The sequence below is a fragment of the Callorhinchus milii genome, unplaced genomic scaffold, assembly GCF_018977255.1.
Source record: "Callorhinchus milii isolate IMCB2004 unplaced genomic scaffold, IMCB_Cmil_1.0 Scaffold9, whole genome shotgun sequence".
Taxonomy (NCBI): Eukaryota; Metazoa; Chordata; class Chondrichthyes; order Chimaeriformes; family Callorhinchidae; genus Callorhinchus; species Callorhinchus milii.
Window position 1 is genome coordinate 11,195,691 of NW_024704750.1, and position 26,997 is coordinate 11,222,687.

The 26,997-nt window shown below is 41.4% G+C and overlaps 1 protein-coding gene across 4 annotated transcripts in view; it reads right to left on the minus strand.

Annotated features, from left to right (window-relative positions):
- stxbp6 (syntaxin binding protein 6 (amisyn)) overlaps nt 1-11,541 on the minus strand; it is an 86,491-nt gene extending 74,950 nt beyond the window's left edge. Inside the window, 3 exon segments of one of the 4 annotated variants that reach the window (NM_001292150.1) lie at nt 583-769; nt 6,426-6,482; nt 11,300-11,513. In NM_001292150.1, the coding sequence (NP_001279079.1) occupies nt 583-769; nt 6,426-6,467 (229 nt within the window). In that variant the 5' untranslated portion in view covers nt 6,468-6,482; nt 11,300-11,513. 4 annotated transcript variants of the gene reach the window in all.
- Nucleotides 11,542-26,997: the final 15,456 nt, after the last annotated feature.

Sequence of the window (26,997 nt, forward strand, 5' to 3'; positions counted from 1 at the left end):
TGTGTTATTCTGAAGCGAAACACAGCAAATCCTAAGAGGCTGAGTATTCAGACCTGTAAAATCAATTATTGTTATCATTACAGATAGTGATACAACTTTTTAGAATCCATCAAAACCATCAAACACCTTGAGCAAAGTGTTCATACAGCAGAGAAACGATTAATAATTGCATACTTACCCAAAGTTTTGCACTGTGCAATACCATCAATTCCAGTGAGTCACTCATTTCCTCTCTATGAGTGATATTCACCTTTTTTTAACAAAATAATGCACATGTAATCTCTTTTAGGAGCTCATGACATTAATAAAAGTATTCAGATGTCAATAATGAAAGGAGAACACAGAAACAGCCGACAAAAGCAGCTTAATAATAATCCCTCCAACCAAAAACAATAATAAATTGGTCATTTTCAATCTATGACTGTTTGTGGGACATTGCTGTGCGCAATTGGCTGCCACGTTCGCCCACAAATAAACAGTCAATTCACTTTACAGTGTGTTCTGTGAAGCGCTTTGGGACGTCCTCCCAACGTGAAAAGCGCTACATCAAATGCAAGGATTATTATTATTATTATTAACTACCTGAGAGGCAGATGTAGGTCAAATACTCCCCTTGACCCCCCGTTGCTAGAAATGGAATCTTTTTTTTGGTTCTTCGTTTGACCTGGGCTGCTCCAAGCATCCGTTCATCATGAGGAGCAAAAACCTCCTTGCTGATGGCTGATTTGGCACTCATCGTGGACTGGGAAAGGCAGCTGACATACAACACCTGAAGGAAAGAGGGAAGATATTAAAACTTGGCCAACTATTCAACAGGTTATTTAAAACAAATCAGGAATCCTGTAAACCTTACTTTAGTACAATTTAGATGAAGTGTATAGAGCAGGCTGTTTTTTTAAAAAAAAGTCATGCTTGGTAACTGCCAAACTTATACATATTAAAATTGGGAGAATTTTATAGCATTATACATTCAGCTGTAAAGTTATTTGTGTTTAATGCTTCCATTTCTGCGACTGGGACAAGGCAAGGTTCAAGGAGAACGAGAATCAAGGTGTGGGCTAATTCTCACAGAAAAATCACAGACTCTTCCAGTGGATGGCAACACTGTACTACAACTAACTAAGGGATCAATGTCCTGTTTTGGTTTATTCCCCAAAACAGTCCGCGCCAAATCAATGCATTCTCTCCGTTTATCAGGTTTCATTATTTGAAGATAAGTTGCACCAGGTTGGCAGATTTAACCTTTTCTCATGTTTTCATTGCCACTGAAGCAGAAAGTAAAGAAAGCCTCACCGCAGGCAGTACGAAGTAGATGTCATTAATCCAAAGATTATTGTGCTTCAACACAAAATAAGTTCCACTTTTAGTAAAAGTTAAATGTAAAAGTGTTAACGAATATTACAACCCAATACTAACAAGAATGGAGCATTAAACTGCAACGTTTTGCTTAATTACATGCAACCCAAAGATGCAGATCAAGCTCCAAATCTCCAGAAGGCAGTAAATCTACAATCTCAAAACTCACAAATCCATATTATCCAAATGAATTACTAAAATCCCATGCCTGAAAATGTCATTGCCCATTTGCAGGAAAGGAATTATTCACCATGTATTTATTTCATGACACATTTAAAGAAAAATTGCATGGATACTTGTTATGTACATGAAGCACCATGAATGTCATTTCCTGCATATAATGCACACATGCAGCACTCAGGAAGGAACAGCAGTGCGTGCTTGATTTGGAATTGACTCATGGTCCAACAATCCTTTACATGGGCTTTCATCCCATCAATTTAAGCTAGATGTTTTTCTCATGCGACCCAATTGAACTCCACCTATCTAGACCCAATCTGAACTAACCCACATCTCAGTCAAGTTGTATTTTTATTCATTATAAAAATCTCTGAATTTGATATAGCAGTTATCACATTGTCAAGACATCTCAAAGCGTTTCACAGGATATACTGTAAAGTGGATTGACTGTATATTTTGTGAGTGAACTGCAACAGCCAGTTTGTGCACAGCAATGTCCCACAAACAGGCATGGAATGAGTGATCACTTTTATTTAGGGAATTTGTTGGCCTGGACACCAGTAGAAATCTTCTCCCTTTTCAAATAATGCTATGGGATCTTTAACGTCCACCTGAACAGTCAGACTGGATCTCGGTTAAATGTTTCATCCAACGGATGGCACCTCCGACAATGCAACACACCTCCATCACCTCATTGGGAGTGTCAGCTTAGGCTATGTGCTTCCAAGTACCAAAGTGGGGTTTGAACCCACAACCTTCCAACTCAGAGGTGAGTGAGACAGGCTGAGAGAGTCAAATCCCAGCCCCCAGAACTCTCAGTGCTGTTTGAAAAAGTTTATCTTCCTGAAAAATCCTTTATATCGAGTGCTAACATGAGGAAACAGACCCACAACGTTTGAAACAACAGAACTGAATTTTGATGACATATCATATCTGTATTTAGGTCTTAAAGTTATGTTTACTTTCTTGGAGCATTAATTTGGAAAGATGAGTGAGAATTATGCATTGAGCAATTTTACAACCAATCCACCAACTATCAGAAAGGAAAATGTAAAAACTGCAGAACCTGTGTTCTTTTGGGTAGGTTCATAGATAGGAAAATGGGGTTAAAAAAAAGACAGAAGAATCTAAATGATGGCATTTATTGCTCCCATGCCCTCTGTCGAATCACACCAGTGCTCCACAATTGTCTGGCAAGAACCAAAATCTATATAGGACTAACTAACTGAAATCCATGTGTTCACTCTCTGTAACAACACTTGCCATATGGCACTAAAGCAGTCCAGCCAAGAATGGATTAAATTTATTGTAATGAAGCAAGCTAGTACAGTGTTCACATGGAACCCAAGTGCCTTAATCTTGGCAAAGTACCTGGTCCCATGTGTTGATAAGAGTGGAATCACCCAACTGATATTACTGCCTCTGTTCACGGGCATAGAATGCTTTTTTTGAAATCGAAAACATCCCGCTTCTACAAGAAGCATTTTCCCTGTTAAAGAATGTGCAGAATGGTTCCAGATCTACAGCACATCTGTTAACTGTTTACTCTGAACTGTCTCCGCATTGACTACACACTACGCTATGCATCTTTAAAGCTGGTCTAGATCATGTATAATGAGACATCAGGAATGCAAAATAATGAAACTTAAACACAGACAACCAAAAGTCAGATCTATGTAGGTAAGATGTCCATTGTCCCTTCGGAATGCCACAATTTACAGCAGCAGATAGTCTGTGGATCACAGCTTTTCATCTCATCAAAGTACTATGGGAAAAGTTGAAAATAATCAGCATCGCTCCTGTTGAGTCATGATTTAAAACAATAAGAACCACGGGTTTCCTCTGTTTTTGTAAACCTCAATTGGACCAGTACATTATCAATTGCTGTATTTTGCTAATTAAAGCCCAACTACTTGATACTGAATTGTTCAATGATTTATTTAAACAATACCCATCACAGACAAAATAAACCTATTATTTGGTAATGCAATATCTGGCTTGGTCTGGACTCTGGTATAGTGATATCCCACAGATACTACCAGATAACAAATATGTACTGTATAGCACTGATTGTTGGTAATTATGTGCTTAAGCCCAGCATCACATCCACTACAGGTACCCTGCTGGATGTGCAGTACAAGCAAGTTCATGTATCAAATTGACAGCCTGGCTCAGCTGGTAGCACTTTCGCCTCTTTGTCAGAAGGTTGAGGGTTCAAGCCCCAAATTGCATCTTTTAACTTGTGATCTAAGCTGACACTCAAATGTAGTACTGGAGTGTACTGTATTGTACTGAATCATCAGCCTTCGCATGACAGTTTAACCTGAGTCTGTTTGTTAAGGTGGATGTTAAGATCACACGGCAATATTCAAAAAGAGAAGTGAGTTTCTCCTGGTGTCCTGGCTAACAATCCCCCAGTCCTATAGTGTAATGGTTAGAGCTCTCGCCTCGCAAGCAAGAGGACCCTGGTTCGATTCCCGGACAGGGTGAAACGGGTTATGGAAGTTTCGTTACTCCACACATTCTCTGTTTACTTAGCAGTAAGTTGGAGCCTGGTTGCTTGTTAGTTGATTGGCTGATCGCTTTTCCAGGGATAATAAACCCTTCAAAAATCTATATGTATATATATTTAAAATAATAATGTGGTCACTGAATCCAAACCGTTTGTGGAATTCTATTGTGCGCAATTAGCTGCTGCGTTTTGTCCACAAAATATACAGTCTATTCACTTTACAGTATATTTTGTGCAGCACTTCGAGACACCTCGAAGATGTGATAAGATGCTATATTAAATGCAAGGATTATAATTATATTATTATCCCACAGACAAAATTGGCGTTTCACTACACAGCTGTTTATGGGACATTGCTTTGTGCAAATTGTCACTACACATTCACTATACTTCAGTGAATCTTCTGAAGTTCTTCAAGACTTCTCCTGATGTGAATGGCACTGTATCAAATGCAAGGATTACATTACATCAATCCAATATACATTACGAAGAGTTGCTACCTCACACAGCTTAAGCATTACAAATAAAGGTATGCAAATAATGAACATATACTACGTCCCACAAGGCTTTCAAACACTATCCACAGTGCACAGCAGCAATTACATATACACATTTGTAATAAAGTGAAGTCAGCTGCTGTACACTCTCGCCTCTTCTCTCCCCAGCACCCACCACAGTTCCTGTAGCTGGAGCAGGCACCAGGATTGCAGACACACTTCCTGAAGCGGTTCTGCAACAAATAAAAGGCCTAAAGTTTCCCCGTTTACAAAGTCTCTTCCTCCCTTTGCCAGCAAAGGGTAAATGTATACAGCTCTCTGAGTGAAACCCAGCATAAATCATCTCTTCAATGATCAATAGAATATTTGCTTGGGTCCAAATGTGAATAAGATAATTTTCCTCAATTTTCTCCCTGTTGCCTAACTTCATTGGGGTACTTGGTTCTCATGCTAAATGAGCAAATCTCATTTGAATTGCATGTTTTAGCTGTCTGAATTGCCCAGCAAATAATTACTGTAAAGACAAAAAATATTTATTGACACATTCAGGGTTTACTTAATTATTGAAGCATTGCCAGGTGCCTTTAATAGCATCTGAAGGACTATATCAAAACAAGAGTGCATACAATATCCCTATATATCTATAGTTACTGACGGAGATGGTAGTGAATTAATTTAGTATATAGAAAAAAATGGTTGCTGCATTCAATTTAGCAATAAGTTGCTTTCAAGCAGCAACATTCGAACTGGACACCCAAAGTCGAGCAAAACGAGTTTAGCTTAGCAGTTTCTCAACATTTTAACTAGAACAAAAATCAAAGCAATATTGATGTTCAGCAAACTGGTGGTATTAGCAGATCCAGTAAAAGAGTACATCATATTTAGAAGGTATGCTAATGACAACGAGAGGCAGACCAATAATACAGCACCAACCTTTGCTCCACTTTGACTCTTTGAAACCGAGAATAATGCTCATGAACATCAACACTGGAATCTGAATCAAAATTAAGGGGGAAATTCTCCAGCATTCTAAATGAATAACACCCTGCATTTCCAAATCCAGGATCTAAAACATGTTAAGGTCAGACACTTCCATGTTTTTACCCTTCCTCCAATTTCTCACCCTCTCTCATTTCCACGATGGATTACAGAGCACCTTAAGCTTATTCTTTGATAGTATATCTTACGTTCCTTCTATTCAAACACATGGACCCACGAGGTTCAGATATGACAAAACATGAGATTGTTAGCAGTTATGAAGTCACAATGTCCCTTTGTTATGTTTGGTGCAAGTTCTCCTCAACAGGTACACCAGTAACATGTCTATCCTCTTTGGGGGAGGGGGGAAATGGGGATAAGGCAGGGTCTCCTTGGTGCTGAACTATCTCCAAGGTGCCATGCCTGGCAGCCAAATTCAGAATCGAGCCAGCCCTCTGTGGTGGTTTAGATAGGCCAGTTCCTGAACCAGGTGGGTCCACAGTATTCCACGGCACTGCTGACGACAACACAGTCAGACTGGATCATCGGCAGAACTTGGAAGGGCAGACTCAGTAACTGGGGGCAAGGAGTCATCCCACTCAGATCCTGTTAATCCTGCAAGCTAAAGCCTTAACGGGTAGAGTGGTCCTAGCTGGACAAGCTGGGAAAGCTTGCTGGACAGCAATATCAATGGCAAGCTATGCGGTTTTAGCTGGTTATACTCCAGCAGTACCCCAACGCACACTCTGGGGTCCTCAGGACTTGGCTCTTGCCAACCTGCGCCTAATACTTTCTGGAATTAGGTAAGCAGGATGTGTTCCTTCAGGGAGAGAGTGCGCATTCCATTCCAACAATCTATCTCTGGGATTTCCATGTGTAGGTGGGATGCATGGAAATCTCACCTTGGTTTGGATACTCTTAAGCATGGTGATGGGATTCCGCATGTGTCAGACACCCGGCTGATCAAAAAAAAAACAGTAGCACGTCTGAAAGAAAATCTCTCGACACTTGGCTTTTTCTCGAGTATTGAATTACAGTTATTATAGGAAAAATGTGATTATTTTCACTCACCTACCTACTCCACAGTGCTCCAAATTGCATGCAGAAACTACACTATGGAGAGATCAAACAGTTACCTTTAAAAACTTTTTTCTTTGAGATGACGTCAAGAACAATTATAAAAATAAGGTCAAAGGTAATATTTTTTCTGAATAAATGCCTCGACTGATCTGAATCACATACTTGCTTGCAACAAATTCATTGAGCCAGCTTTCTACTTCTAATTATTACTTCCTGCTCTTCATACACAGAGCGCATAGTTTTCAGGTCAAAACAGGGGCAGCAATTTGGTGCTCTGCAATTGGTTTCAGTTTCCTGGGCTAGAAAGATATCTGGTGAAAACAGAATCAGAAAACAAACAATTATTATCTCCCATAGTGGAATTACATACTGACACTCACTGCCTCAGTGACCCAAGCAGAAAATCAGCACAATCCTTTTACCTTCTCGATTGTAAAATTCTCAGATAATAACACATGGTCCTCAAACCATAAACATTTACAGCACAGGAGGAGGTCATTCACCCCGTTGAGTCTGCACTATAAACGCAATATAAAAGGTCTGAAGGGGAAAATATTCTTTAAATATTATTTCTGACAGTACGTCTGCTGTAATCACTTAACATAAAAAAGCATCAAAATATGTAAACTTATTGCAATGAAATTTCAATAAGGGTTAAGTTGGCTATTACATGCCTGGTGAGTTTTCCAAAAAGGCTGGGGATTGGCCTCCAGTGTTTAAATTAGAAGCATAAAATAGCATCACTCACGCTGTTTTTAATTTTTGGTCAGCTGGGTGTCCGATACATGCGATTAAGTCCCCGTGCTTAAGTGTATCCAAACCAAACTGAGAATTCCATGCATCCCACCTACATATGGATTTCTCAGTTTGGTTGGAAGGACGTTGCTATTAAGAACAATGTGAATCAATCAGTCGAACACTGAGGCCATAGAGGCAAGGAAGATTGCAGGTTAAACTCCCAGTCAGTACAAAGTTAGCTGATCTCAGTCAGCACAGCACATACAGGACTCAGTGCCTTTGGTTAGGAAGTGAAAATTTATCATGCGTTCCGAACACTATATTTCAATAGATTAAACTTCATTAAGCCTCCTCTTCCCCCACAACTCCCTCTCTGACCTTAAATATCTTTTATATTGCGCTAGTGCAAACATTTACAATATTTTTATGAATAATTCAATTACACCATTTAGAAGTGATGAAAGAAAATCAGGAAACTAATTCTGTAAGTGAAAGAAGAGGATAATACAATTCCAAAAAGAATGGAACATTTAAATTGATATGGAAAAGGAAAAATTGTTCAGATGAGAGAATGGGATGCTTAGTGAACCATGGAAAAAACCTAGAAGGGATGATAATTTTTTTTAAAAAATACTTAGAAGAGACATTATTAAAAAGATGAGCAGATGCCAAATTGTAAAATAGAAGCCCAAGATGAGGAAAACAGGAAAAGAGAGATATGCACACGATATAATGACCCAGGAGAAGAAAAACATTCAGGACAAAAACAGTAATAAATAATGAAATCAATCCTGATCACAAAGATGAGTTTGTATGCCACAAAATTTGAGGCATTTCGTTCACAAAATATACAGTCAATTCACTTTACGGTATATTCTGTGAAGCACTTTGAGACTCTCGAAGATGTGATAAGGCGCTATATCAAATAAGGATTATTATTATTACTACATTTCATTGCTAAGCACTGTCATCTTATTTACAATAGTTTCCCCAAAACACTTGTAACAATAATCCTTGCATTCTCCTTAAAGGCTTAACATGCTCTCGAAATACAACTGTCCTTGTGTCATTCCAGCCCTTACAGGAGCTCACATTCATGGCCTTAGCCATGCGGTTGGAAACCATTCCACAATTTGCCCTCAGGTTCAATCGGAAACAGATTTCATTCACACTACTTCCACTGCCAAGATACTCCTACAATTAACACATTTTTAAAAAAATGCTAACCAATAGATTTCAGAGATTAAATTTCCATCTCTACTGACAAATCTCCCAATGAATAGCTTCACATAAATGTTCAGAAGTGTCATGAACCCTTAATACTGTGTTATTATCTTTTAATAATAATAATAATCCTTGCATTGATATAGCGCTTTTCACGTTGGGAGGACGTCCCAAAGCGCTTCACAGAACACACTATAAAGTGAATTGACTGTATATTTGTGGGCGAACGCGGCAGCCAATTGCGCACAGCAATGTCCCACAAACAGTTGTAGATTGAAAATGACCAATTTATTATTGTTTTTGGTTTTGGAGGGATTATTATTAGGCGTGTGGAGTAAGGAAACTTGCCCAAGGTTTCGCCCTCTGCCTGGAATTGAACTCAGGTCTCTCGCTTGCAAAGCGAGTGCTCTAACCACTGAGTTAAAGGACTCCCTAGTTTTGAGGGTGAATTAACGAAATGTTTCTGCACAACTACAAAAGCATATTAAACCATGTCAGACGTGGTTGCATTGCACCCAGTGGCACTTCTGCCTCCTCCTGGTCAGTCTGAGAATGATACTGAGCATAATCACTGGAATTAAATGAGGCCCCAAAAATCTAAGTAGGCATTAGAGAATTCAAAATAATTGTTAAAGTAAATCAAGTTATCCTTAAACAGGTTGACTTCAAATAATTGCAAATAAGTATTTGCATTACAACTACTAAAATAGTTGAAAGACCCAATTTCACCACAGCTGATGTATTGCTAAATAAACGAAGTAATCGACTAAACATCTGTTTCTGCGGGTCAATTTCAGTTTGTTGGAGTTAAATGTGTGTGTTAAGTACGACATCAAGTTTTCTTATGGGGTGGGCAAGGGGAGGGAGAGGAACAGAACTGTCTTGGGGGGGGGGGGGAGTTTCTAAATGTACCTGAGCAAAAGAAAAAAAATCAAGAAACACATGTGAATTGCCAGAACTACTGAGAACTGCCCAATTAACGACAGTCTTTGCTGAAATCGGCTGAGCTTCCTCGCACAGAGGGATCGTCAACTCTTCCAAGACAACAGGGCGCAAAAAAAACCCCAGCATGATGGAAATGGCTTAGTACACTATCAAAAAGATCCTGGTTGCAAGTGTGGCATTTTAGAGTACGGAAACCATGTCAACGTTTTGTGTTTGCAGACGATAATATTTACTGCGCTCGAGTCTCTCTTAACACTTGGGATACAATTGTATTCACACACACACCCCCACCACCACCACCACCTTTGGCGCAAACTTTATACTGCAGTTGGAAAGATTATTATGGTTGTTCTCACACTGTTTGGAAAACATTGTCCGTGTTTTTTCCTTATAACCATCTGAGCCAAGTTACACAACCCGGGTTGTGTTTGAAGTGCGAGCCAAGAAAACACACACACACGCGAGAAGCTGACAGGGAAAGTTGCTACAGTTTCCTTCGCTGTGTGATCCGTATCCATATCGCTGCACTCACAGCGCACACCGACTCATGCAAAGGGAGGGTTGTCCCTATTGCACTCAAGAGAAGCCAACTACGCTGTCAAGGAAAGATCAAACACCCCCCCCCCACCCACCCCTACCCCCCCACTCCTTTTTTTTAAATAACAAAAAATATTCGGGAAGGACGAAGTTCTCATCCGAAATAAGCGTTTGCAAAATAAACGGTTTACACACAAAAAAAATCTTGCCAAACCTGTTTCGGTCCGGGGAGGGGAGGAGAGGGGGGTGGTGGGTGGGTGGGGTGATGGGTGGGGTGGGGTTTCAACACAGGATCCACAACGCGTAACCCTCACCCCTGTGCTGCTGCTGCTGTGACCGCAGTTTCCCACTCGAGCATCGCCTCCAGCGGGTTATTTATGATGGACTGTTTGACTGGGGTGGGTGGGGGGGAAGGTTTGCACGGTCTGGTCTGGTCTGGTCTCTCTCTCTCTAACTTACTTAAACTGACTGACTTTACTTCTCTCAACGCTGCGAAGATCCCCGGCTTCAGCGGAGTCTGAGAGGGCGAGTGGGTGAGCGAATGAGTGAGTGAGTGAGTGGGTGGGTGGTTTGACTGAGTTTTAGAGTTAGCTCTCTCCCTCCCTCCCCTTCACCCCCACACCCCCACACCCACCCCCCAGAAACTACTGCCGATTGCCGAAACATCATCCCGCCTTCCTTATCCCTTGTACTGTCACTGATTGCTGTCCCCGCTTTCCTTTTGCAATGGCCAGACTGCTTCTTCCAAAACGCACACACAACACAACAACACACACACACACACACACAACCTAAGGAAAGTCTGGCAATCCCTCCCCGGACGGAGAAGGGAGGAGGGAATGAGGTGGGAGGGGAAGGGGAAGGAACATATCAACGTTTCTTTTGTTTTTTTTTAAAAAAAGAGAAAAAAATAATAATAATACAATACAATAATACAATAATACAAAGGAAAGAAATAAGAGCAGTGAGTGAGTGAGTGAGAGAGAGAGAGAGTGAATGAATGAGTGAGAGTGAATGAGAGAGAGAGTGTGAGTGAGTGAGTAAATGAGTGAGTGAGAGAGAGTGAGTGAGAGAGAGAGAGAGAGTGCAAAGAGCAACCAAGGTGTTGCATTGAAAGTATGAGCTTTCAACCAACCCAACTAACAACCAACTAACAGTGAGGGGCAAATCCCCTCCAACCCCCAATACACACACACACCTCCAAACCCCCCCTCCCCATTGCTAGAGATGCAGAAGCGGGAGTGATACCGACCAGAGCTCAGAGCGATGGGTTCTTTTTCTTTTTCTGCGAGTTCACTTCAAACCACCTCGGGCTCGGCCTCCCCCACCCCACCCCCTCTGCTCGCTCCTCAGTCAGGACAGGATCGTCCCCCCCATGAGCCGGGGCTTTGGCGCTGTGACTCTCAACGGCTGCTCTCGGCTCTCGGTCCCGCAGCGGCCACCGACACCGCCACCAGTCGCTGCATCTCTCTCTCTCTCTCTCTCGCGCTCGCGCTGCGCTGCGGTACCTGCACAGCCCCGCGCGCCGCCCCGCGCACGTCAATCAACAGCACGCACAGCCCACGTAACACCGCCCCCTCTCCCGGGCCCCACCACCGGGGCACCGCCCCCTCCCCACCGCCCCCTCCCCACCACCACCACCACCACCTGGGCACCGCCCCCTCCCCACCTGGGCACCGCCCCCTCCCCACCTGGGCACCGCCCCCTCCCCACCACCACCACCACCTGGGCACCGCCCCCTCCCCACCACCACCACCACCACCACCTGGGCACCGCCCCCTCCCCACCTGGGCACCGCCCCCTCCCCACCTGGGCACCCCCCTCCCACCACCACCACCACCACCACCTGGGCACCGCCCCCTCCCCACCTGGGCACCGCCCCCTCCCCACCACCACCACCACCACCACCTGGGCACCGCCCCCTCCCACCTGGGCACCGCCCCCCCCACCTGGGCACCGCCCCCTCCCCACCTGGGCACCGCCCCCTCCCCACCTGGGCACCGCCCCTCCCCACCACCACCACCACCACCTGGGCACCGCCCCTCCCCACCTGGGCACCGCCCCTCCCCACCTGGGCACCGCCCCCTCCCCACCTGGGCACCGCCCCCTCCCCACCTGGGCACCGGCCCCTTCCCACCACCACCACCACCTGGGCACCGCCCCCTCCCCACCTGGGCACCGCCCCCTCCCCACCTGGGCACCGCCCCCTCCCCACCTGGGCACCGCCCCCTCCCCACCTGGGCACCGCCCCCTCCCCACGTGGGCACCGCCACCACCACCTGGGCACCGCCCCCTCCCCACCTGGGCACCGCCCCCTCCCCACCACCACCACCACCTGGGCACCACCCCCTCCCCACCACTACCACCACCTGGGCACCACCCCCTCCCCACCTGGGCACCACCCCCTCTCCCGGGCCCCACTTCCTGGGCACCGCCCCCTCCCCACCACCTGGGCACCGCCTCTCCTACCTGGGCAACCCCCTCCCCACCTGGGCACCGCCCCCCCTACCTGGGCACCCCCCCTCCCCACCTGGACACCGCCCCCTCCCCACCACTTGGGCACCGCCCCCCTACCTGGGCACCCCCCCTCCCCACCGGGGCACTCTTCCTGGGCCCCGCCCCTTGTGGCTGCATAGCCCATGCCACAAGCTGTCAATCAAACAAGCTCTTTGCTGACTCCCTCTCCTCCCTCTCTATATAATCTAATGTAAAATAATCCTTGCATTTGATGTAGCGCTTTCCATGTCTTCGAGACGTCTCAAAGCGCTTCACAGACTATACTGTAATACAGTGAATTGACTGTATATTTGTGGGCGAAATTGCACACAGCAGTGTCCCACAAATAGTTGTGGATTGAAGTGGCCAAATTATTATTGTTTTTTTTGAGGGATTATCGTCCCCGGAAAAGCAATCCGCCAATCGACTAGCAACCGGGTTCCTACTTACTGCTAGGTAAACAGAGGCAATGTGGAGTAAGGAAACTTGCCCAACAACTATCAACTGTTTGTGCTCGTGGTTTTGGTTTTCTTTTGCAATTCATTTGCCTGGGATAGGTTTTTCTTAGAAAAGTGTGTGTGGGGGGAGGAGGGAGGCGAGAAAGTTTTTTGTTATATATAGACAATGTAAAATTTGTAGCTGTGCAAAACAAAATTGTGCAAAGCAGTTTTTATTGAGTACACAATCAATGTTCTCTGGTCTTCTTTCATAAGTGATGAAACCAAACTCACTGTTGCAATAGGCTGATGTGGCACAGAAACTCCCCAAACAAGTTTGAGCATTACACTTTGTTGCCTCAGCTTGTTTAGGGGCTGGGGGGTGGGAGGGAGCGAATGGCATGCATTTAGCAATAACAACAGGTTTGCTCAGTTATACAAGGCTGAGCTACTTTTCACAAGATCAGTTCGGATGAAGAAGGTCCTTTGGCCTGTCCAATCTCATCTTTCCGTTTCCCACTCCCCATCACAGCATCAAGCTGCTTTTTAAATGAGTTGAGTGCTCTGGCCCACTACGTTCTTGAATGTGAACTACCTCTAATACACAAAAAAAATTTACGTTAGCAATATCCAAGCCACCATTGCTTGCATTATACTGGGGATATGAAAAGTCACAGACCTTTTTGATATTGTTTTAAATGATTATATTGTACATATTTTATTATTTTTCACCACCTGTAACAATGCTGATGCACGGAGGGCGAGGGGTTCTTCAGCATTCAGTCAAGTAGTCATTCCTTTTCTGTTTTACTTACAAGACTATTTCATATCGAACTGATTCTTTGACAAAAGCCATTGAAGGACACCAGTGACAACGCACTGTTAATAGCCCAAGATAGAATAAAAATCTGGCCAAATATATACTATCCTCTTAACACATGGATTTTTAAAAAATATATAGCCTCTCATATTGAAAAATATATGAAATATTAATTGTGGGTTCAGCTTGTCATATCATCATGTAAATTGTGGCCACATAATTGAGTAGCCAAGACTGAGCATGGCACGAGGTAGCAGCAGCAACATGAAGACATATGGTAGAGAGCTGATTCTGTGACAGCACCCCTTTATCAAATCCCTGTTAACTTTTCAAGCAATATTACTATCTCTCATCAATAAAGACAGTTTCAAATATAAATAGACTGTGATCTTTACAGGTTAAAGCCTCTGGGCAATATTGTATTGATCCAGTAAATAAGCCAATGCTGAACCTAAATTGACAGCAGACAATTTAGTAGGCCGACAACTGCTGTCATTTCACAGGGGGTGTTTGAAGAATGGATATTGCTCTGCATAAAATTCTCAGAATTAATATGTTGGATAGCAAGAAGAAAGGTCCAGCTCCAGTATATTTTAACAGAAGATGCCTCAAAAATATACATTTTAAAAGTTTATTTATGTTTTTAAAATAAATATTACATAAACATAAAAAATGAGGCATAGTACAATTGTATTACTACTGCCTTCCACCCTTCCTGACTCCAACTCCCAGCTCGGGTCCAAAAATCCCTGATTGTCCAGCACTCTGGGACTTCTTTCCAACGTGAAGGGTGTTATACAAGTGGAATTTGTTGTTGTACTTTGTTCTGAATTTTCAGTGAGGCCTGACATTATTCACTTTAAAGTTGTCCCATCTGAGCTGAGCGTCTGTGTTTCCAAATACACAGTCACTAAACTTTTCAGTAAAACATGTGAAGTCCTTTGAGATATCTTCCTAATGTGTATTATTATCCAGAGAGTGCAGGCAGAAGTTGAAGGCTCGCTTGCCTATAAATCAAGGGGACCATTTTATTTGGGAACATGTCGGCCAGCATACTGGGACAAACTTGTTTCTTTCTGTATAGTCCCGTGGGATCTTTAACGTTCATCTGAACCGAGAGAACCTCACATTAACATCTCATCTGAAGGACAGAAGCTCTGGCAATGCAGTAACCCCCTTATTATGGTATCGGAGTATCAACCTAGACAATAGGAGTTCAAAATCCTGATATGGGGCTTGAACCCACAACCTTCTGACTCAGAGGAAGGAGAGCTCCCAATGGAGCCAGGCTGACACCAAGATGAAATTTTAGTTACATACATGAATGTCTTGCATCTAAACAAAGGCACAGGACTATTTCCAAATCATACCTATTGAAAAAATTGTGATTAAAAAGGTGTGTTATTTGTGTTTATTGCCTGAAGCAGCTTTTTTTAATTGAAGATTATGGTCTCAGAAAACATATTATCAGATGTGGTAATCCCAAAAGTGCTCGCTAAGCATTTTGAACCAATATTGTTTAGCTGGTTTACATGTTTTCAAAACGTAAAATTATTTATTATAAGCAATCGAGGTGGTGATAGTTAACCCTTCATAGTCACAGTATTAACAGCTGCTTTAGAAACTGACTCGTTTTGGAGTTGAGATGAAATGCGACCAGGAGGCAGCACAGACTAGAGCAGTACAAATGTGACAAGACACGACCCTAAATCCGGTATCCTGTTGCCTCCTATGTTGCAGATCTGACTCAATAACATAAATTTTCTGAGTTGGATTGAGTGAAGCAGTTCATTCTGTGTTTGTGCGAATGCCTCGACGACATGAAAACGTTTCCACATGTGTTGAATGTCACCTCTGGCCTCAGACGTGTAAAAGACCAGATTTCAACTTTAGGCCAGACTCCAGGACCACAATCTTGGTTTGTCTCCAGTTATTTTGGGTTCTGAAAGTTTTACAAATACATTAATGATCTGTTCAGACATAGCAACAACTTGCATTTATATAGCGTCCTTCATTTGAGGCAGCGTCCCAGAGCGCTTTGGAGGGAGCTTCTTAAAAGGAACTCACAAGGAGCTTCTCTCATCAACAGAGCTTCAGTCAGTCTGAGATCCTTGCATTTCTTACTTGATGTCCAGTTTTAAATACTTTGAGATGTTCTGTTATGTATACTATATAAATGTAAGTTGACTTTGTAAAGATACAAATGAAGTAAATAATTATTGTACTGAGCCTTCTTTATCAATGGGAATACACTAAAGTTGTATTTTAAAAATACTAATTTGCTGGTCTTACACATCATCTCAGCTCCTTCCAACGGCTAATGCATCAAACTACATTAGAATTTTTATAGGCTATTGTAAAATGTCCAATATTGTATGTAAGTATCTATATATAGGAAATTATATGCAGCCCACCCTACCTTTGTGACCTTTTTGCTCCCCACTCCATCTCTGAATCCCTTCATATTAGCTTCAGAAAAAATAGCAAAGAGCATGTGGTACATCTTTGCCCACCTGAAATGGTAGAAATAGCCTCTTCACATCTCAGTGAGCACAAAAGGTGAGGAGGGATTAAGATGTGGCAAGGAAACCTACAAATCAATACCAGTCCGTGTAGTGATATACCAATATTCTTCACTGGTTAATGGATTTTCACACTTATGTGTTAAAAGTAACTAAGTCAATTTTAAAAAATCTTCTAGTGCCCTCTAGTGGCTTCATTGATAAACACCAAGCTTCCCCATTAAACTATAAAGTCAAATTTCTAATCTCGTGGAAGGAACAGAATGAATCAAAATTAGCTGCCTTCAACTTTAGAAGAGAAAAAAAATGCTTCAGTTCATAATTTTAAACCCTGATACATGTGTTCTTGTAACTATGGAAACAAAACTATAAATTACTGTATAACATTTGTTGTAAACAATTGAATCTGATGCTAATGATGTATGGGGCTGAGTTATTTTGCGCTCTCTGATGTGATAATTAATCTGAAATATGCAATGTGATAATTTCCATCCATTATTTCAATTAAAGGAATAAAGGCCTTTACAACCGAGGGATTCTGGGATGGAGTTCGAGATGGCGGGAATTAAAAAATTTTGGGGGGGCAGGGGGTTTGGGGAACAAACAGCAGACCAGTGTTAGCTATGATTTCTGTTCTGAAGACAGTTGCTTAGCTAACACAGTATATCAGCTGTAGCCAGCTGCAGGACTCTTGTAGGTAGATCAGAAGGTTGTAGGTCAAACCCCATTTCCATGACTTGAATTCATAGACAATTCACAGTCAATTCACTTTACAGTATATTCTGTGAAGCACTTTGAGACATCTCGAAGACGTGATAAGGTGCTATATCAAATGCAAGGATTATTATTATTGCAGTCCAGGCTGACACTTCTTTGTTTGAGGTAACACATTTCAGGCGAAACATTAATCCAAAATCCTATCTGCTTGTTCGTGTCAAGGTTAAAAATCCCAGAACCCTTTTTGAAAGCAGAAGGAAGATTTTTCCTAATCAATAGTTTACTTGGTCATGTTTGTGGAACCATGGTGAAGTAAAGGCCATTGAGGTTCCCGGAAATTACATGTGAAGTGGTTTGAGATGCTTTTTCTTTTCTTCACAGCTTCTTAGCCTATGTTTGCGACAGTAAGGCAGACTTCTGTAATAGAAAAAAATAAAAAAGATTACCAGGAAGCTTATAGAGGTAAAATTTGGCTGCAATACTGCCATCTGTTGGACCGTGAATAAAACCACAGCAAATTGTCAGTAAAAGATTAAAATTGCAATGCAGGGATACTGAAATATAACCAGAAAATACTGAAAACAGGCGGGAAGTCAACCAACAACTGACAGAGAAAGGCATTCTTTAGTGCATTCAGGTTCCTGCTGATTCACCTGCTCTGCCCAGTAGAAAAATGGTTTATAGGCTGCAGAGAAATAAGACAAAACAGGGAAATTAAAAAGGTGGTGGGAGTTAGGTAAAGTCAGCTCGTGGGCCACTGCAGAGTTTATTGCTAAGCCATACAGACAAAACTGTCCCAGACTTGATTCTCAGGCTGTGCAAATTGATTTGAGACAGAGTGGGTGTGGGATTGCTACGATTGGCTTTAGCACCCATGGCTACAGAAGGTTTATCTTGTGACCTGGGGCGATAGAAAAGTGTGGCTGCAATTGTTCTGCGGAATCTGCTATAAACAGCACTCTCCACTAAAAAAAATTAAGTTTCTGGCCCCAGACCTCTGCCGGCTGTTTGTTTACCTGATGTTACTGTAGGGGGGGTCAGCTAGAAAAAGTGCAGCGCGACGGACCTGCGAGAGACCAGGCAGCCGAGAAACAATCCACTTGCAAAGTCTTCCCTGGGGTACTTAGCAGAACCGGTCAGGTCAGCGCCTTGGGACAGCAGGCGACGGGGTTTAGAGAAAATAACATTAAATAAACATTAATAATCTCCGTAAAACACTGTAAAATGACACCAAATTATGTGACAATACAATAATTGATACACAGTATATTGATATTCAAATCTTTTCAAGGTCAAAGATGTCTCTTGTCGTTGCATGCACATTTAAATTTAGCTTTTATTTAATGGGGCTTTGATTTTTGAGGGACTCATTTGAGCAATCACAAGAGCAGAAAGCAATTGACAGCTGTCTCCTGTAGGGTACAGCCAGTAAATAGCTTTAAATATAGTTTCAGGGAATTATAAAGCTAATGAACACCGATGGGCAAATGCTACTTAAAAAGAGTTTAGATCACTTCACTTCAAAGCAGATTTTATGAAGACATTTAGTGCACATTAGGGGGTATTTCACGTGGAGGAGACACCTTGAGTTACATGAGATTTTATGTCCAGAGAATTTAACAGTCAAACTTTAAGCAGTCAAGTGTTAATGAGGCCAGAGTTGAGAAACAAGTGAAAGTTATGCAGAAACCACAGAAGCGAGCTCTGTAGTTTGAAGACACAACGTGCGGTTGTCATCAAGGAAGCAGGCAACAGAAGTACTTAGATCGATTTAAGCTTTTTTAATTTGGAATCATGAAACAACATTTAAAGGGTCTAAATTCTCATTGTTGGTCCACAAATAGTTTCCCTGGAGTGCCAGGAAAGGGACTGATACCCAACACTGGGCCATTAGGTAAACGTGTAACTCCCAGATCACCACACAAGCAAAATTGAATGTCTACATAAGGCAATGCAGAGTGGTGGGAGGGGAGACAGTGTGCAAACTAACAGCATTGTCTTGTGAGTCTAACTCCTTCCAGCCAGCTACATGGGCATCGGGTTCCGCCATTGTTACGCGCTCTGAGATGCTGCCCAGTGTGGAGGGTGCTATATAAATGCAAGTTGTTGTTGTTGACACCTGCCTTTACTACCAAATAGTTGGTTGATCTTTCCATGCATTGCATATGGTATTTTGAAAGAGGAGAGCGTGCACACAAAATATTGGCAAAGGTCTGAAATAAACATTATCCCGATTTGGACTCACTTTAGATGCAAATACATTTGTGAAACTGAGAAAAAAGTAAGGCTAAAATGGCTGCAAAATGTTCTTCTGTTTCCTAATTTGCTCAATATGAGAAAAAAACTAAATAGGAAAGAAGAGGGATATCTAAAAGGTCAAAAAAAATGTTTTGTGGCTAGTTAGTAACTCAGTTTGGTATTTAAAGATACGCACCAGATGAAGAATGATTAAATGAGGCCGAGCTGTTATATTCTAAAGTCACTGTTGAACTCAACTTACTTAAATAACTGGTTCTACAAGGCTGAGGTGTCCATGATACATCAAGCTCATACGGGGAATTTCCAGCCATCTCCAGGATTGACCTTTTACCTTGTATTTGGCTTTGTCAAGTTGAGACATTCCGGTTTCAGAGCTTTCATATCCTAACCTTTCATATTGCTCAGTGAGAAGAATCTCCTATAAGATTGTTGGAGGATACATTCGAATTAAAAGCAAATATTAAAAACTTCTCATTCCTGCCAATGTGCTGTAAATTTCTATATTTCAAACAGTACATATAATTGCCCCCAAATTGATCTTTTTATTACAGATGTTTTTGAGCTGATCACGGTGAGGGATGTTAAAGCTGGAGAAATGAGAGACTTCGCCAGGTACTGACCCTCAATCAGTGCTTGGGCCGGATCCTGAACAATATGGTTAAACTCTAACATTGGAAAAGTATCCACCACTGAGCCAGTTAATTTTTTTCTGAATAAGTACTCATAAGCAGACTGCAATTTTTAATAAAAGTGACCATAGGATGCATGTCCCATTGGTTACAGCCTTAGAGGCATTGTCTATTAGTTTTCAAACTGTCTTGTACTTGTTTATATAGAGAATCTTGGCTCATATTGAATCTTGACTCAGTCTGCCGATGAGTTCTTATGGCACAGATCATTCAGTCTGTCACATCTATATTGGTGCTCACTACACATGCATTCCAATCTGCTCTAATTCCATACCATGCTCTTTTCTCGTGCCATTTAATAGTTTTCCATCAACATTTATCCAATTCCCTTTTAAACACTGTAATGTACTCAGCTCCTATAGCCATTTGCAGAGTTTAAACAAAGAGCATTCCAAAGCATCACTTTCCTAGTTTTGAGTGATATCACCTTAGCTAACCACAATACTAAAATAAATTTAATATTCAAACACAGCAACGCTTGATGTGAACCAACTTTTAATTATCACCTACAAAACACAGCATGTGAAATTTAGTACTGACAATTACACTAATCCCTTAATTCTCATATTCCCGTGTTCAACATTTTTATAACCACCTCATTTTCCGTTCTGAGCTTTCCTTCTCCTTGTAGCATATCTGTCTAATTTCTTCTCGTTCCCTTTTCTTCTGTTTTTGTAAAAGTTTTATTTGCTTTTCATAGGCCACTTAATATCATGAGACACTTGGAGGCCTTTGTTTTGTTAGAAAATTGGGTCTGATCATAAAAAGACCACAGTACAATAAAAGGCAATACGTTAGGGGCATCAGTGTAACCCACACTGATCTAGCTGTGTGGTGCAGATACAATAGTCATGCAGGTTAATGAGGCTGAAGTTTATTTTTGATATTCCAGCTCCACCACGCGCTGTCCTTTAGATACTGACATTAACCCGAGGTCCCATCTGCCTGCTCAAATGAACATTAAAGACCACGTGGCACTTTTTTGAAAAGAGAAGCGATTTTCTCCCAGCATCCTGGTAAGCAATACTCTAGACAAATTTGGTCATTCACTTTATTGGTTATTCATGAAAAAATGCTCTGTGTAAATCACTGTGTCTTCCACATTTGCTTAAAAATACACAATTACTATATTGGCCAGTAAATCTTGCGACATAATAATGTGCAATCAAATGCAAAGTTTATTAACGCCAGCCCTCAAAATCCTCTTAAAACATTTTTTGTTTACATCTATCTTTGATCAACCATCTTGAATTTCATTGCTTCGCTTTCTGCTTGTAAATCCCCAATTGCTCTGTCAAGCATTTTGATATTTTCATCTCACACGAAAAACATTCTATGAATGCAAATTGTTAATTAGTAACTTATTCTTCAGTTCTGCCAGGAATGTCTGTCTGAGATATATATCAGAACCAAACCAGTAAAACCAAACCAGAAATAATTGGAGATTGTAGGAAAGAAGCTCATGTAATTGATTCTTACCTATTGTGTTTTATAAATTCTCCTAAAATCAGATAGTTAAGATAGTCACGGTAGCAAGGCTCCAGCACAATACGCTTTGGATGAAACTACTCAACCCAAGTTTGACCGTTTCTTCCATCATGAGAAGATCATTAGAAATAGAACATTGGTATTGCAATCTATTGAGTCACAACCTCTTCTGTTACAATAAAAATCATTACGTTTGATAAAGCACTTTCACATAGGAGGACATCCCGAAGAGTTTCACAGGATTTACTGTAAATTATAGCAACTGTGTGTTTTGTAGGTGAACATACATAGAAAATGATTTAATTCAGTGAAGAGATTGCAATTGAAAACTAACTAGGAGAAATGTGGATGTAAAAGAGTGTCTGAAAACGCATACGTGTATTGAGATCTGCATACTGGACAAAGCCAACACCCTGTAGCAGAGACTGAAGCTCATGTAAAAGTTGTCTCCTCCACTGCCCTCTGGCTCCTTTGTATTTTGGCTATGATAATAATAATAATCCTTGCATTTGATACAGCGCCTTATTACGTAGTCGAGATGCCTCAGAGCACTTGACAGGTTATACTGGAAAGTGGATTGACTGTGTATTTTGTTGACTATTAACCCTATTAGCTCCCACCACGCTGTACAGCTGCTGTACTCCCCTGCATCTTCAATATTATTTGTGCTGAGTTAACATGAGGTGGAAGGCAGTATAGATTATTCCAGATGAAAAGAATAAAGAGAGAAGCAGCATGTACTGAGGATTATTGTACTGTCAGCTTTCAATGAAGTATTTTAGAGGTGACAGCCAAATCGGTTAAAATGAGGTCTACCTATTCAGATGCATATGAAAGATACCGTGGCACTATTGTAAAATGAAAAAAGCAGTTTTTCTCAATGTCCTGGCCAACAATCCCCCAAATAAGATTGGTTCTTCACTTCATTGCTTCTTGTGGGGCATTACTGTGCACAGATTGGCTGATGTGTTAGTCTACAAAATACACAGTCACTACACTTTACAGTATATCCTGTGAAGTGCTTTGAGATGTTCACCTGATGTGAAAGGCAGTAAGGTTTATTTATGTATTAATGATTAGTAGCTCCTATATTACATAATAAAAAAAAATACATTTACATCACTAGTGGCTCCTTTTATCTTCTGATCAAACCACACTACCTGACAGGCATAGCGAAAAGCAAAGCCACATTGAATGGTGGAAATGGTTTATCTTTATAATCTAATCATCCTGTTTAATCCAGGAAGAGTCTTATTTCAGTTTTAGATACATCTAGCTAAAAATCTATTGACTTCATTTTATTGCATGATATTCATTGAGCTTTACATGTATAGAAAATTAGGATTGCGTTACATATTGGATATGGACCAACCATGCCACAGGGAGGCGCTGCAATTCAACTTTAGAGTCTAAACTTTAGAGCAAACAGCCATATAGATGTAACTGCAGCAGAGAAAGCATCTCATTATATCTCTGTCTTCTGACTTCAGAGTTAAAGAGCACAGTGAGAAAGTTATAATTTGGAATCCCAAATCCATATCTTTCATTATTAGTCAATGGAGAAAGCAAAATGCTTCTTCACCCTTACTGTGTATGGTACCTTCCCTCAATACTGGTTTCAAATTAACAAGTGCAAGGATGGTTGAAGGAAACATAAAATAAAGATGCTTTCATAGCCCATCTATAGGAGCATTGTTTGTGTATTGACAATGTATTGGTGAGAAGTATCCATGGTGAATATTCATCAAGCAGTATGTTGGGCAGATGAGGGGAGGGGGGAAAAAGTAGAACAATTTTTTTTTGCATTTAGTGAGGATTCTCCTACTCCATTCCACTGCTTGCCCCCACTGCACCGCTAATTCAGGCTTACTGCCTCAAGCTACCCTGTCCTCTACCCACGTGCTCACTTCTGATCGTTCAGATACTAAAGTGCTCCGAGACGCCATCCTGTATAAAGGGAGCTACATAAATGCAAGTTGTAATTGCTGTTGCGCACTGCACTCCTAAGTTCTGGAACGTCCTACCTCTATCCCTTTGTGTCTTTAAATCCCATCTTAAAATCTCTTTTTTCAACCATGTCTATGGTTACCTTCCTTTTCCCCTCTCCCCTCAGCATCTGTCTATGTAAAGATCTGAGATATTAATCCTGTATAATACAAGTTGTTGTTCATTTACTTCAGTTCACACATTGCGAATGTGAGGTGATCAATGGTATAGCTGGCTAATACAGTCCTGTTAGGTTGTAGAATAGTTGAACATTCACCCTCGCCCTCCCCAAACACCCTTCGTCCCATCCCAGTCCTTCCTCACTTCTCGTATTGCAAAGTCCACCTGAAAAGCAAAGTGAAATTCATGGGGTAACAAAATTGTAGGCACAAGGCACATCACTGACATTCTCCAGTGTATCAGCCAAACAAGCATGGGTCTTATGTTCTCTTGTCACCGAACACTGCACCTTTCTACCATAATGTCTCGTTAGTTGAATCATTATTAGCCGCTATTTCATTTTAAATGGGTTTTGCATTTTAATTGGATTTTAAATTTTGATTGGTTACTCTTAACTGAAAGTGAAACAAAATTAAGAAAATCGTTTTAGATCCTATGGCATTATTCGAAAAGAGAAGAGTTTTTCCTGTCATCCTTCTCCATCCCTTTACTCGACTAACTCGGGTGTGAGTTATCCGAACTGTATCTTTACAGCTGTGTGCGATTTTGTTGTCCTTTGAATTTCACTTGACGTTGTTTCCTAGATGACCAAGGAGAGATGTAATGACTTTATCCAACGCTTATGTTCTTGCGCTGTGTAAGATTAAACGAATAAACTACTGTATCTTGAACATGTGGTAGAAAAGAAGAATTGCACCTCCAATAATGCTGCGCTCTCTTAGCACTACACTGGAGTGTCAGCCTATGTTCTATGTTATGAGCTCAAAATCGGAACATAGAGCTTGAACTCACAATTGTCCAACTCTGAGTGCTACCAACTAAGTCAGGGCTACACCAGCAGCAGCTAGCTATTGAAAATAAAGGAGAAAATGACGGGGGGAGGGGGAAGAAAAATCCCAAGTATTAAAAATGCAAACTGATTTTAATATGCAATATACCTTCTCAAGCTCTGGGGAGTGCCTTTGAGGCTGGTGCAGCCTTGCATTTCTATGTTAGACTAAATGTTTCCACCTAATACTGCCACCACCAGCTGTTAGTTACAGAAGCTTATTATAGCTGTCCACGTGATTTTGTGGATTTAAGCAGAATCAATTCTCTCTTGAATGCTGAATAGATGCCGTCCCTCTGGGAGAGGAGAGCTGGCTGCTGGACCAGCAAAGAGATGAATCAGTATGCTAATGCACAGCTCAGGCACTGAGAAAATATGATGAATCCTTCAACTTCAGATATTTTTTTCAGAAAATAAATCTACATTAAACTACTGAAAGGAGAACTCATTTGAAGTTTTTTTAAAAGCATTTTCAATAGGTTTTCATCAAACTGTACATTTACAATTAATCTTCATTCAAAAAAAAGCTTGAAAAGATATTTTTTGCAAATTGCATTGTTTGCCATGAAGTAACTCCATTTGTAGGAGCAAATTGCCGTGAAAAGGTTTCCTGGGCTTCCAAGATGTGCCTTATTAAATTTCTGGATCTGGTTACACTCTATTTTTATTCATTGTTTTACAGATGTCTGAACAGAAAGTGGTTGCATTTGATTGACAGGTTTGGAGGTTTATTTGCAGGTTATGAGCTAATAATTATGATCGTCATCCATCTAATTTTTTTTCCCATTGCTGAATTTGCTGCATGTCGTTACATAGCAAATAAAACAAGCAGCTGTAGACATGGCACAAATAGGCTTAGATTTTGTTGTTGTTGCTGAAACGTAATCTTTACCCGTCAATTCCAACTGCAATATCTTTGTTTTATGCCACTTTTCCCCTAGCTGGTAAACACTAGCCATTATCCACCATCTAACCCAACTGGCCTTTCTTTATCTGTGTGCTTAGAAAGCCACTATTCTAGTGTGTGTTGGAGGAGGGAGGGAGGGGGAATTTGCAGCGAAGTCCCATCCTGGCCTGAGATTCACACCTATTTACTTCCCAATGAATAACGATCGGACGTGAGAGCCCTGGATGACTTTCCCTTCACTCATTGAGGCCAATGTTAATGGACTCATTATCACTGTGTCTGAGATCGGGCAACTCAATAACACTGAAAATGGAACCAGCGGGCTTCTCCTCTGCACAGAAAAACGTGTTTGCCCACTGGACCATCAGGGGTGCCCTAAAAGCATGCCTTTAGCATGTATCATTTTTGTAATGACTGTGGGGCAAAAAGGAAAACTAAACAGCTTGACGATGTCAAGTGAAGTAATCGTGCAAACCAATATTAACATCTGTCCATCTCATCCTCTCCTGTAACGTAATTGCAAAACAATAGTTTTCTTGCTTTATATCTTTTTTATGTGTATGCCTCACGTGTCAAAGAACTGTAGTTAGCTCAGTGGCATGAAATGCAGTTAGAGCTGCTGCATATTATAGAGATTGTTAACACTTTCTTCTGGAATGACTTCCATATTTCAATACAAACACAAACAAAGGACAGCAAGACTAAAATGCTGATTTATTCTTTGAATGAGTCTGGGATCAGGACCACTCATATCACTGTCCACTTCACTGCGACTCCCACATGCTTCATTTAACATGCCACATACATAGAGGTTCAAAGAGAGCTGTAGATGAAAGAAATGAAGCCAGGCTACTTCCTATTTGTACCACATATCAACATTTTCTTTTCATCTTGGTAAAAGCATTCTTTAGTTTTATTTGCCACTTTTGTATAAATGATTCAGCTGTGCAACAAAATGGAATTATTTAGTGCTTGTCAATTTCCTGAGCAGGTCCAAAGCACTTATATTTTAACTGTATTGAATCATGAAATGCTCCACTGAAAGTTGTGAAATGCAAGGAAAACACCATCATATCAAAACACCAGTTATATTTGCTGTGCTACATGCATTTAGCATATTCTTCTGAAACATGAGCTTTCTGCACTATCAAGACAATTATGCAACAAAACAGATCACACCCATGACACCGCTCCGCACAATCATAGAATCATCATAGAATCATACAGCACAGAAGGAGGCCATTCAGCCCATCACTCCCACTCCCCCGCTCTCTCCCTATAGCCCTGTAAACTTGTCCTCCCCAAGACCCTATATAAGAACATTGAACAACTCACTACATGTCTTGATGGAATGAGGTGAAACATCTCACTGACACTCAGAGAAGCTTATTACCCCGGCACATCCTCGCTTCTGGAACTGTCTTAAATTGAAGGTCCTCACTCTGAAGCAGATTATTTCATTTAAATTTGGGGATCCAATTTGGGTGATTTGGAACAGGATTTGTGAATATCAATTCGAAGTGCCAAATAGGGAATTCTGCTGGTAACAGGAAGTGTGTCACACTGACCCGCAGGAGCTCTGCGGCAGAACAGGATTCCTGCGAGTCGGTGTGACGCACT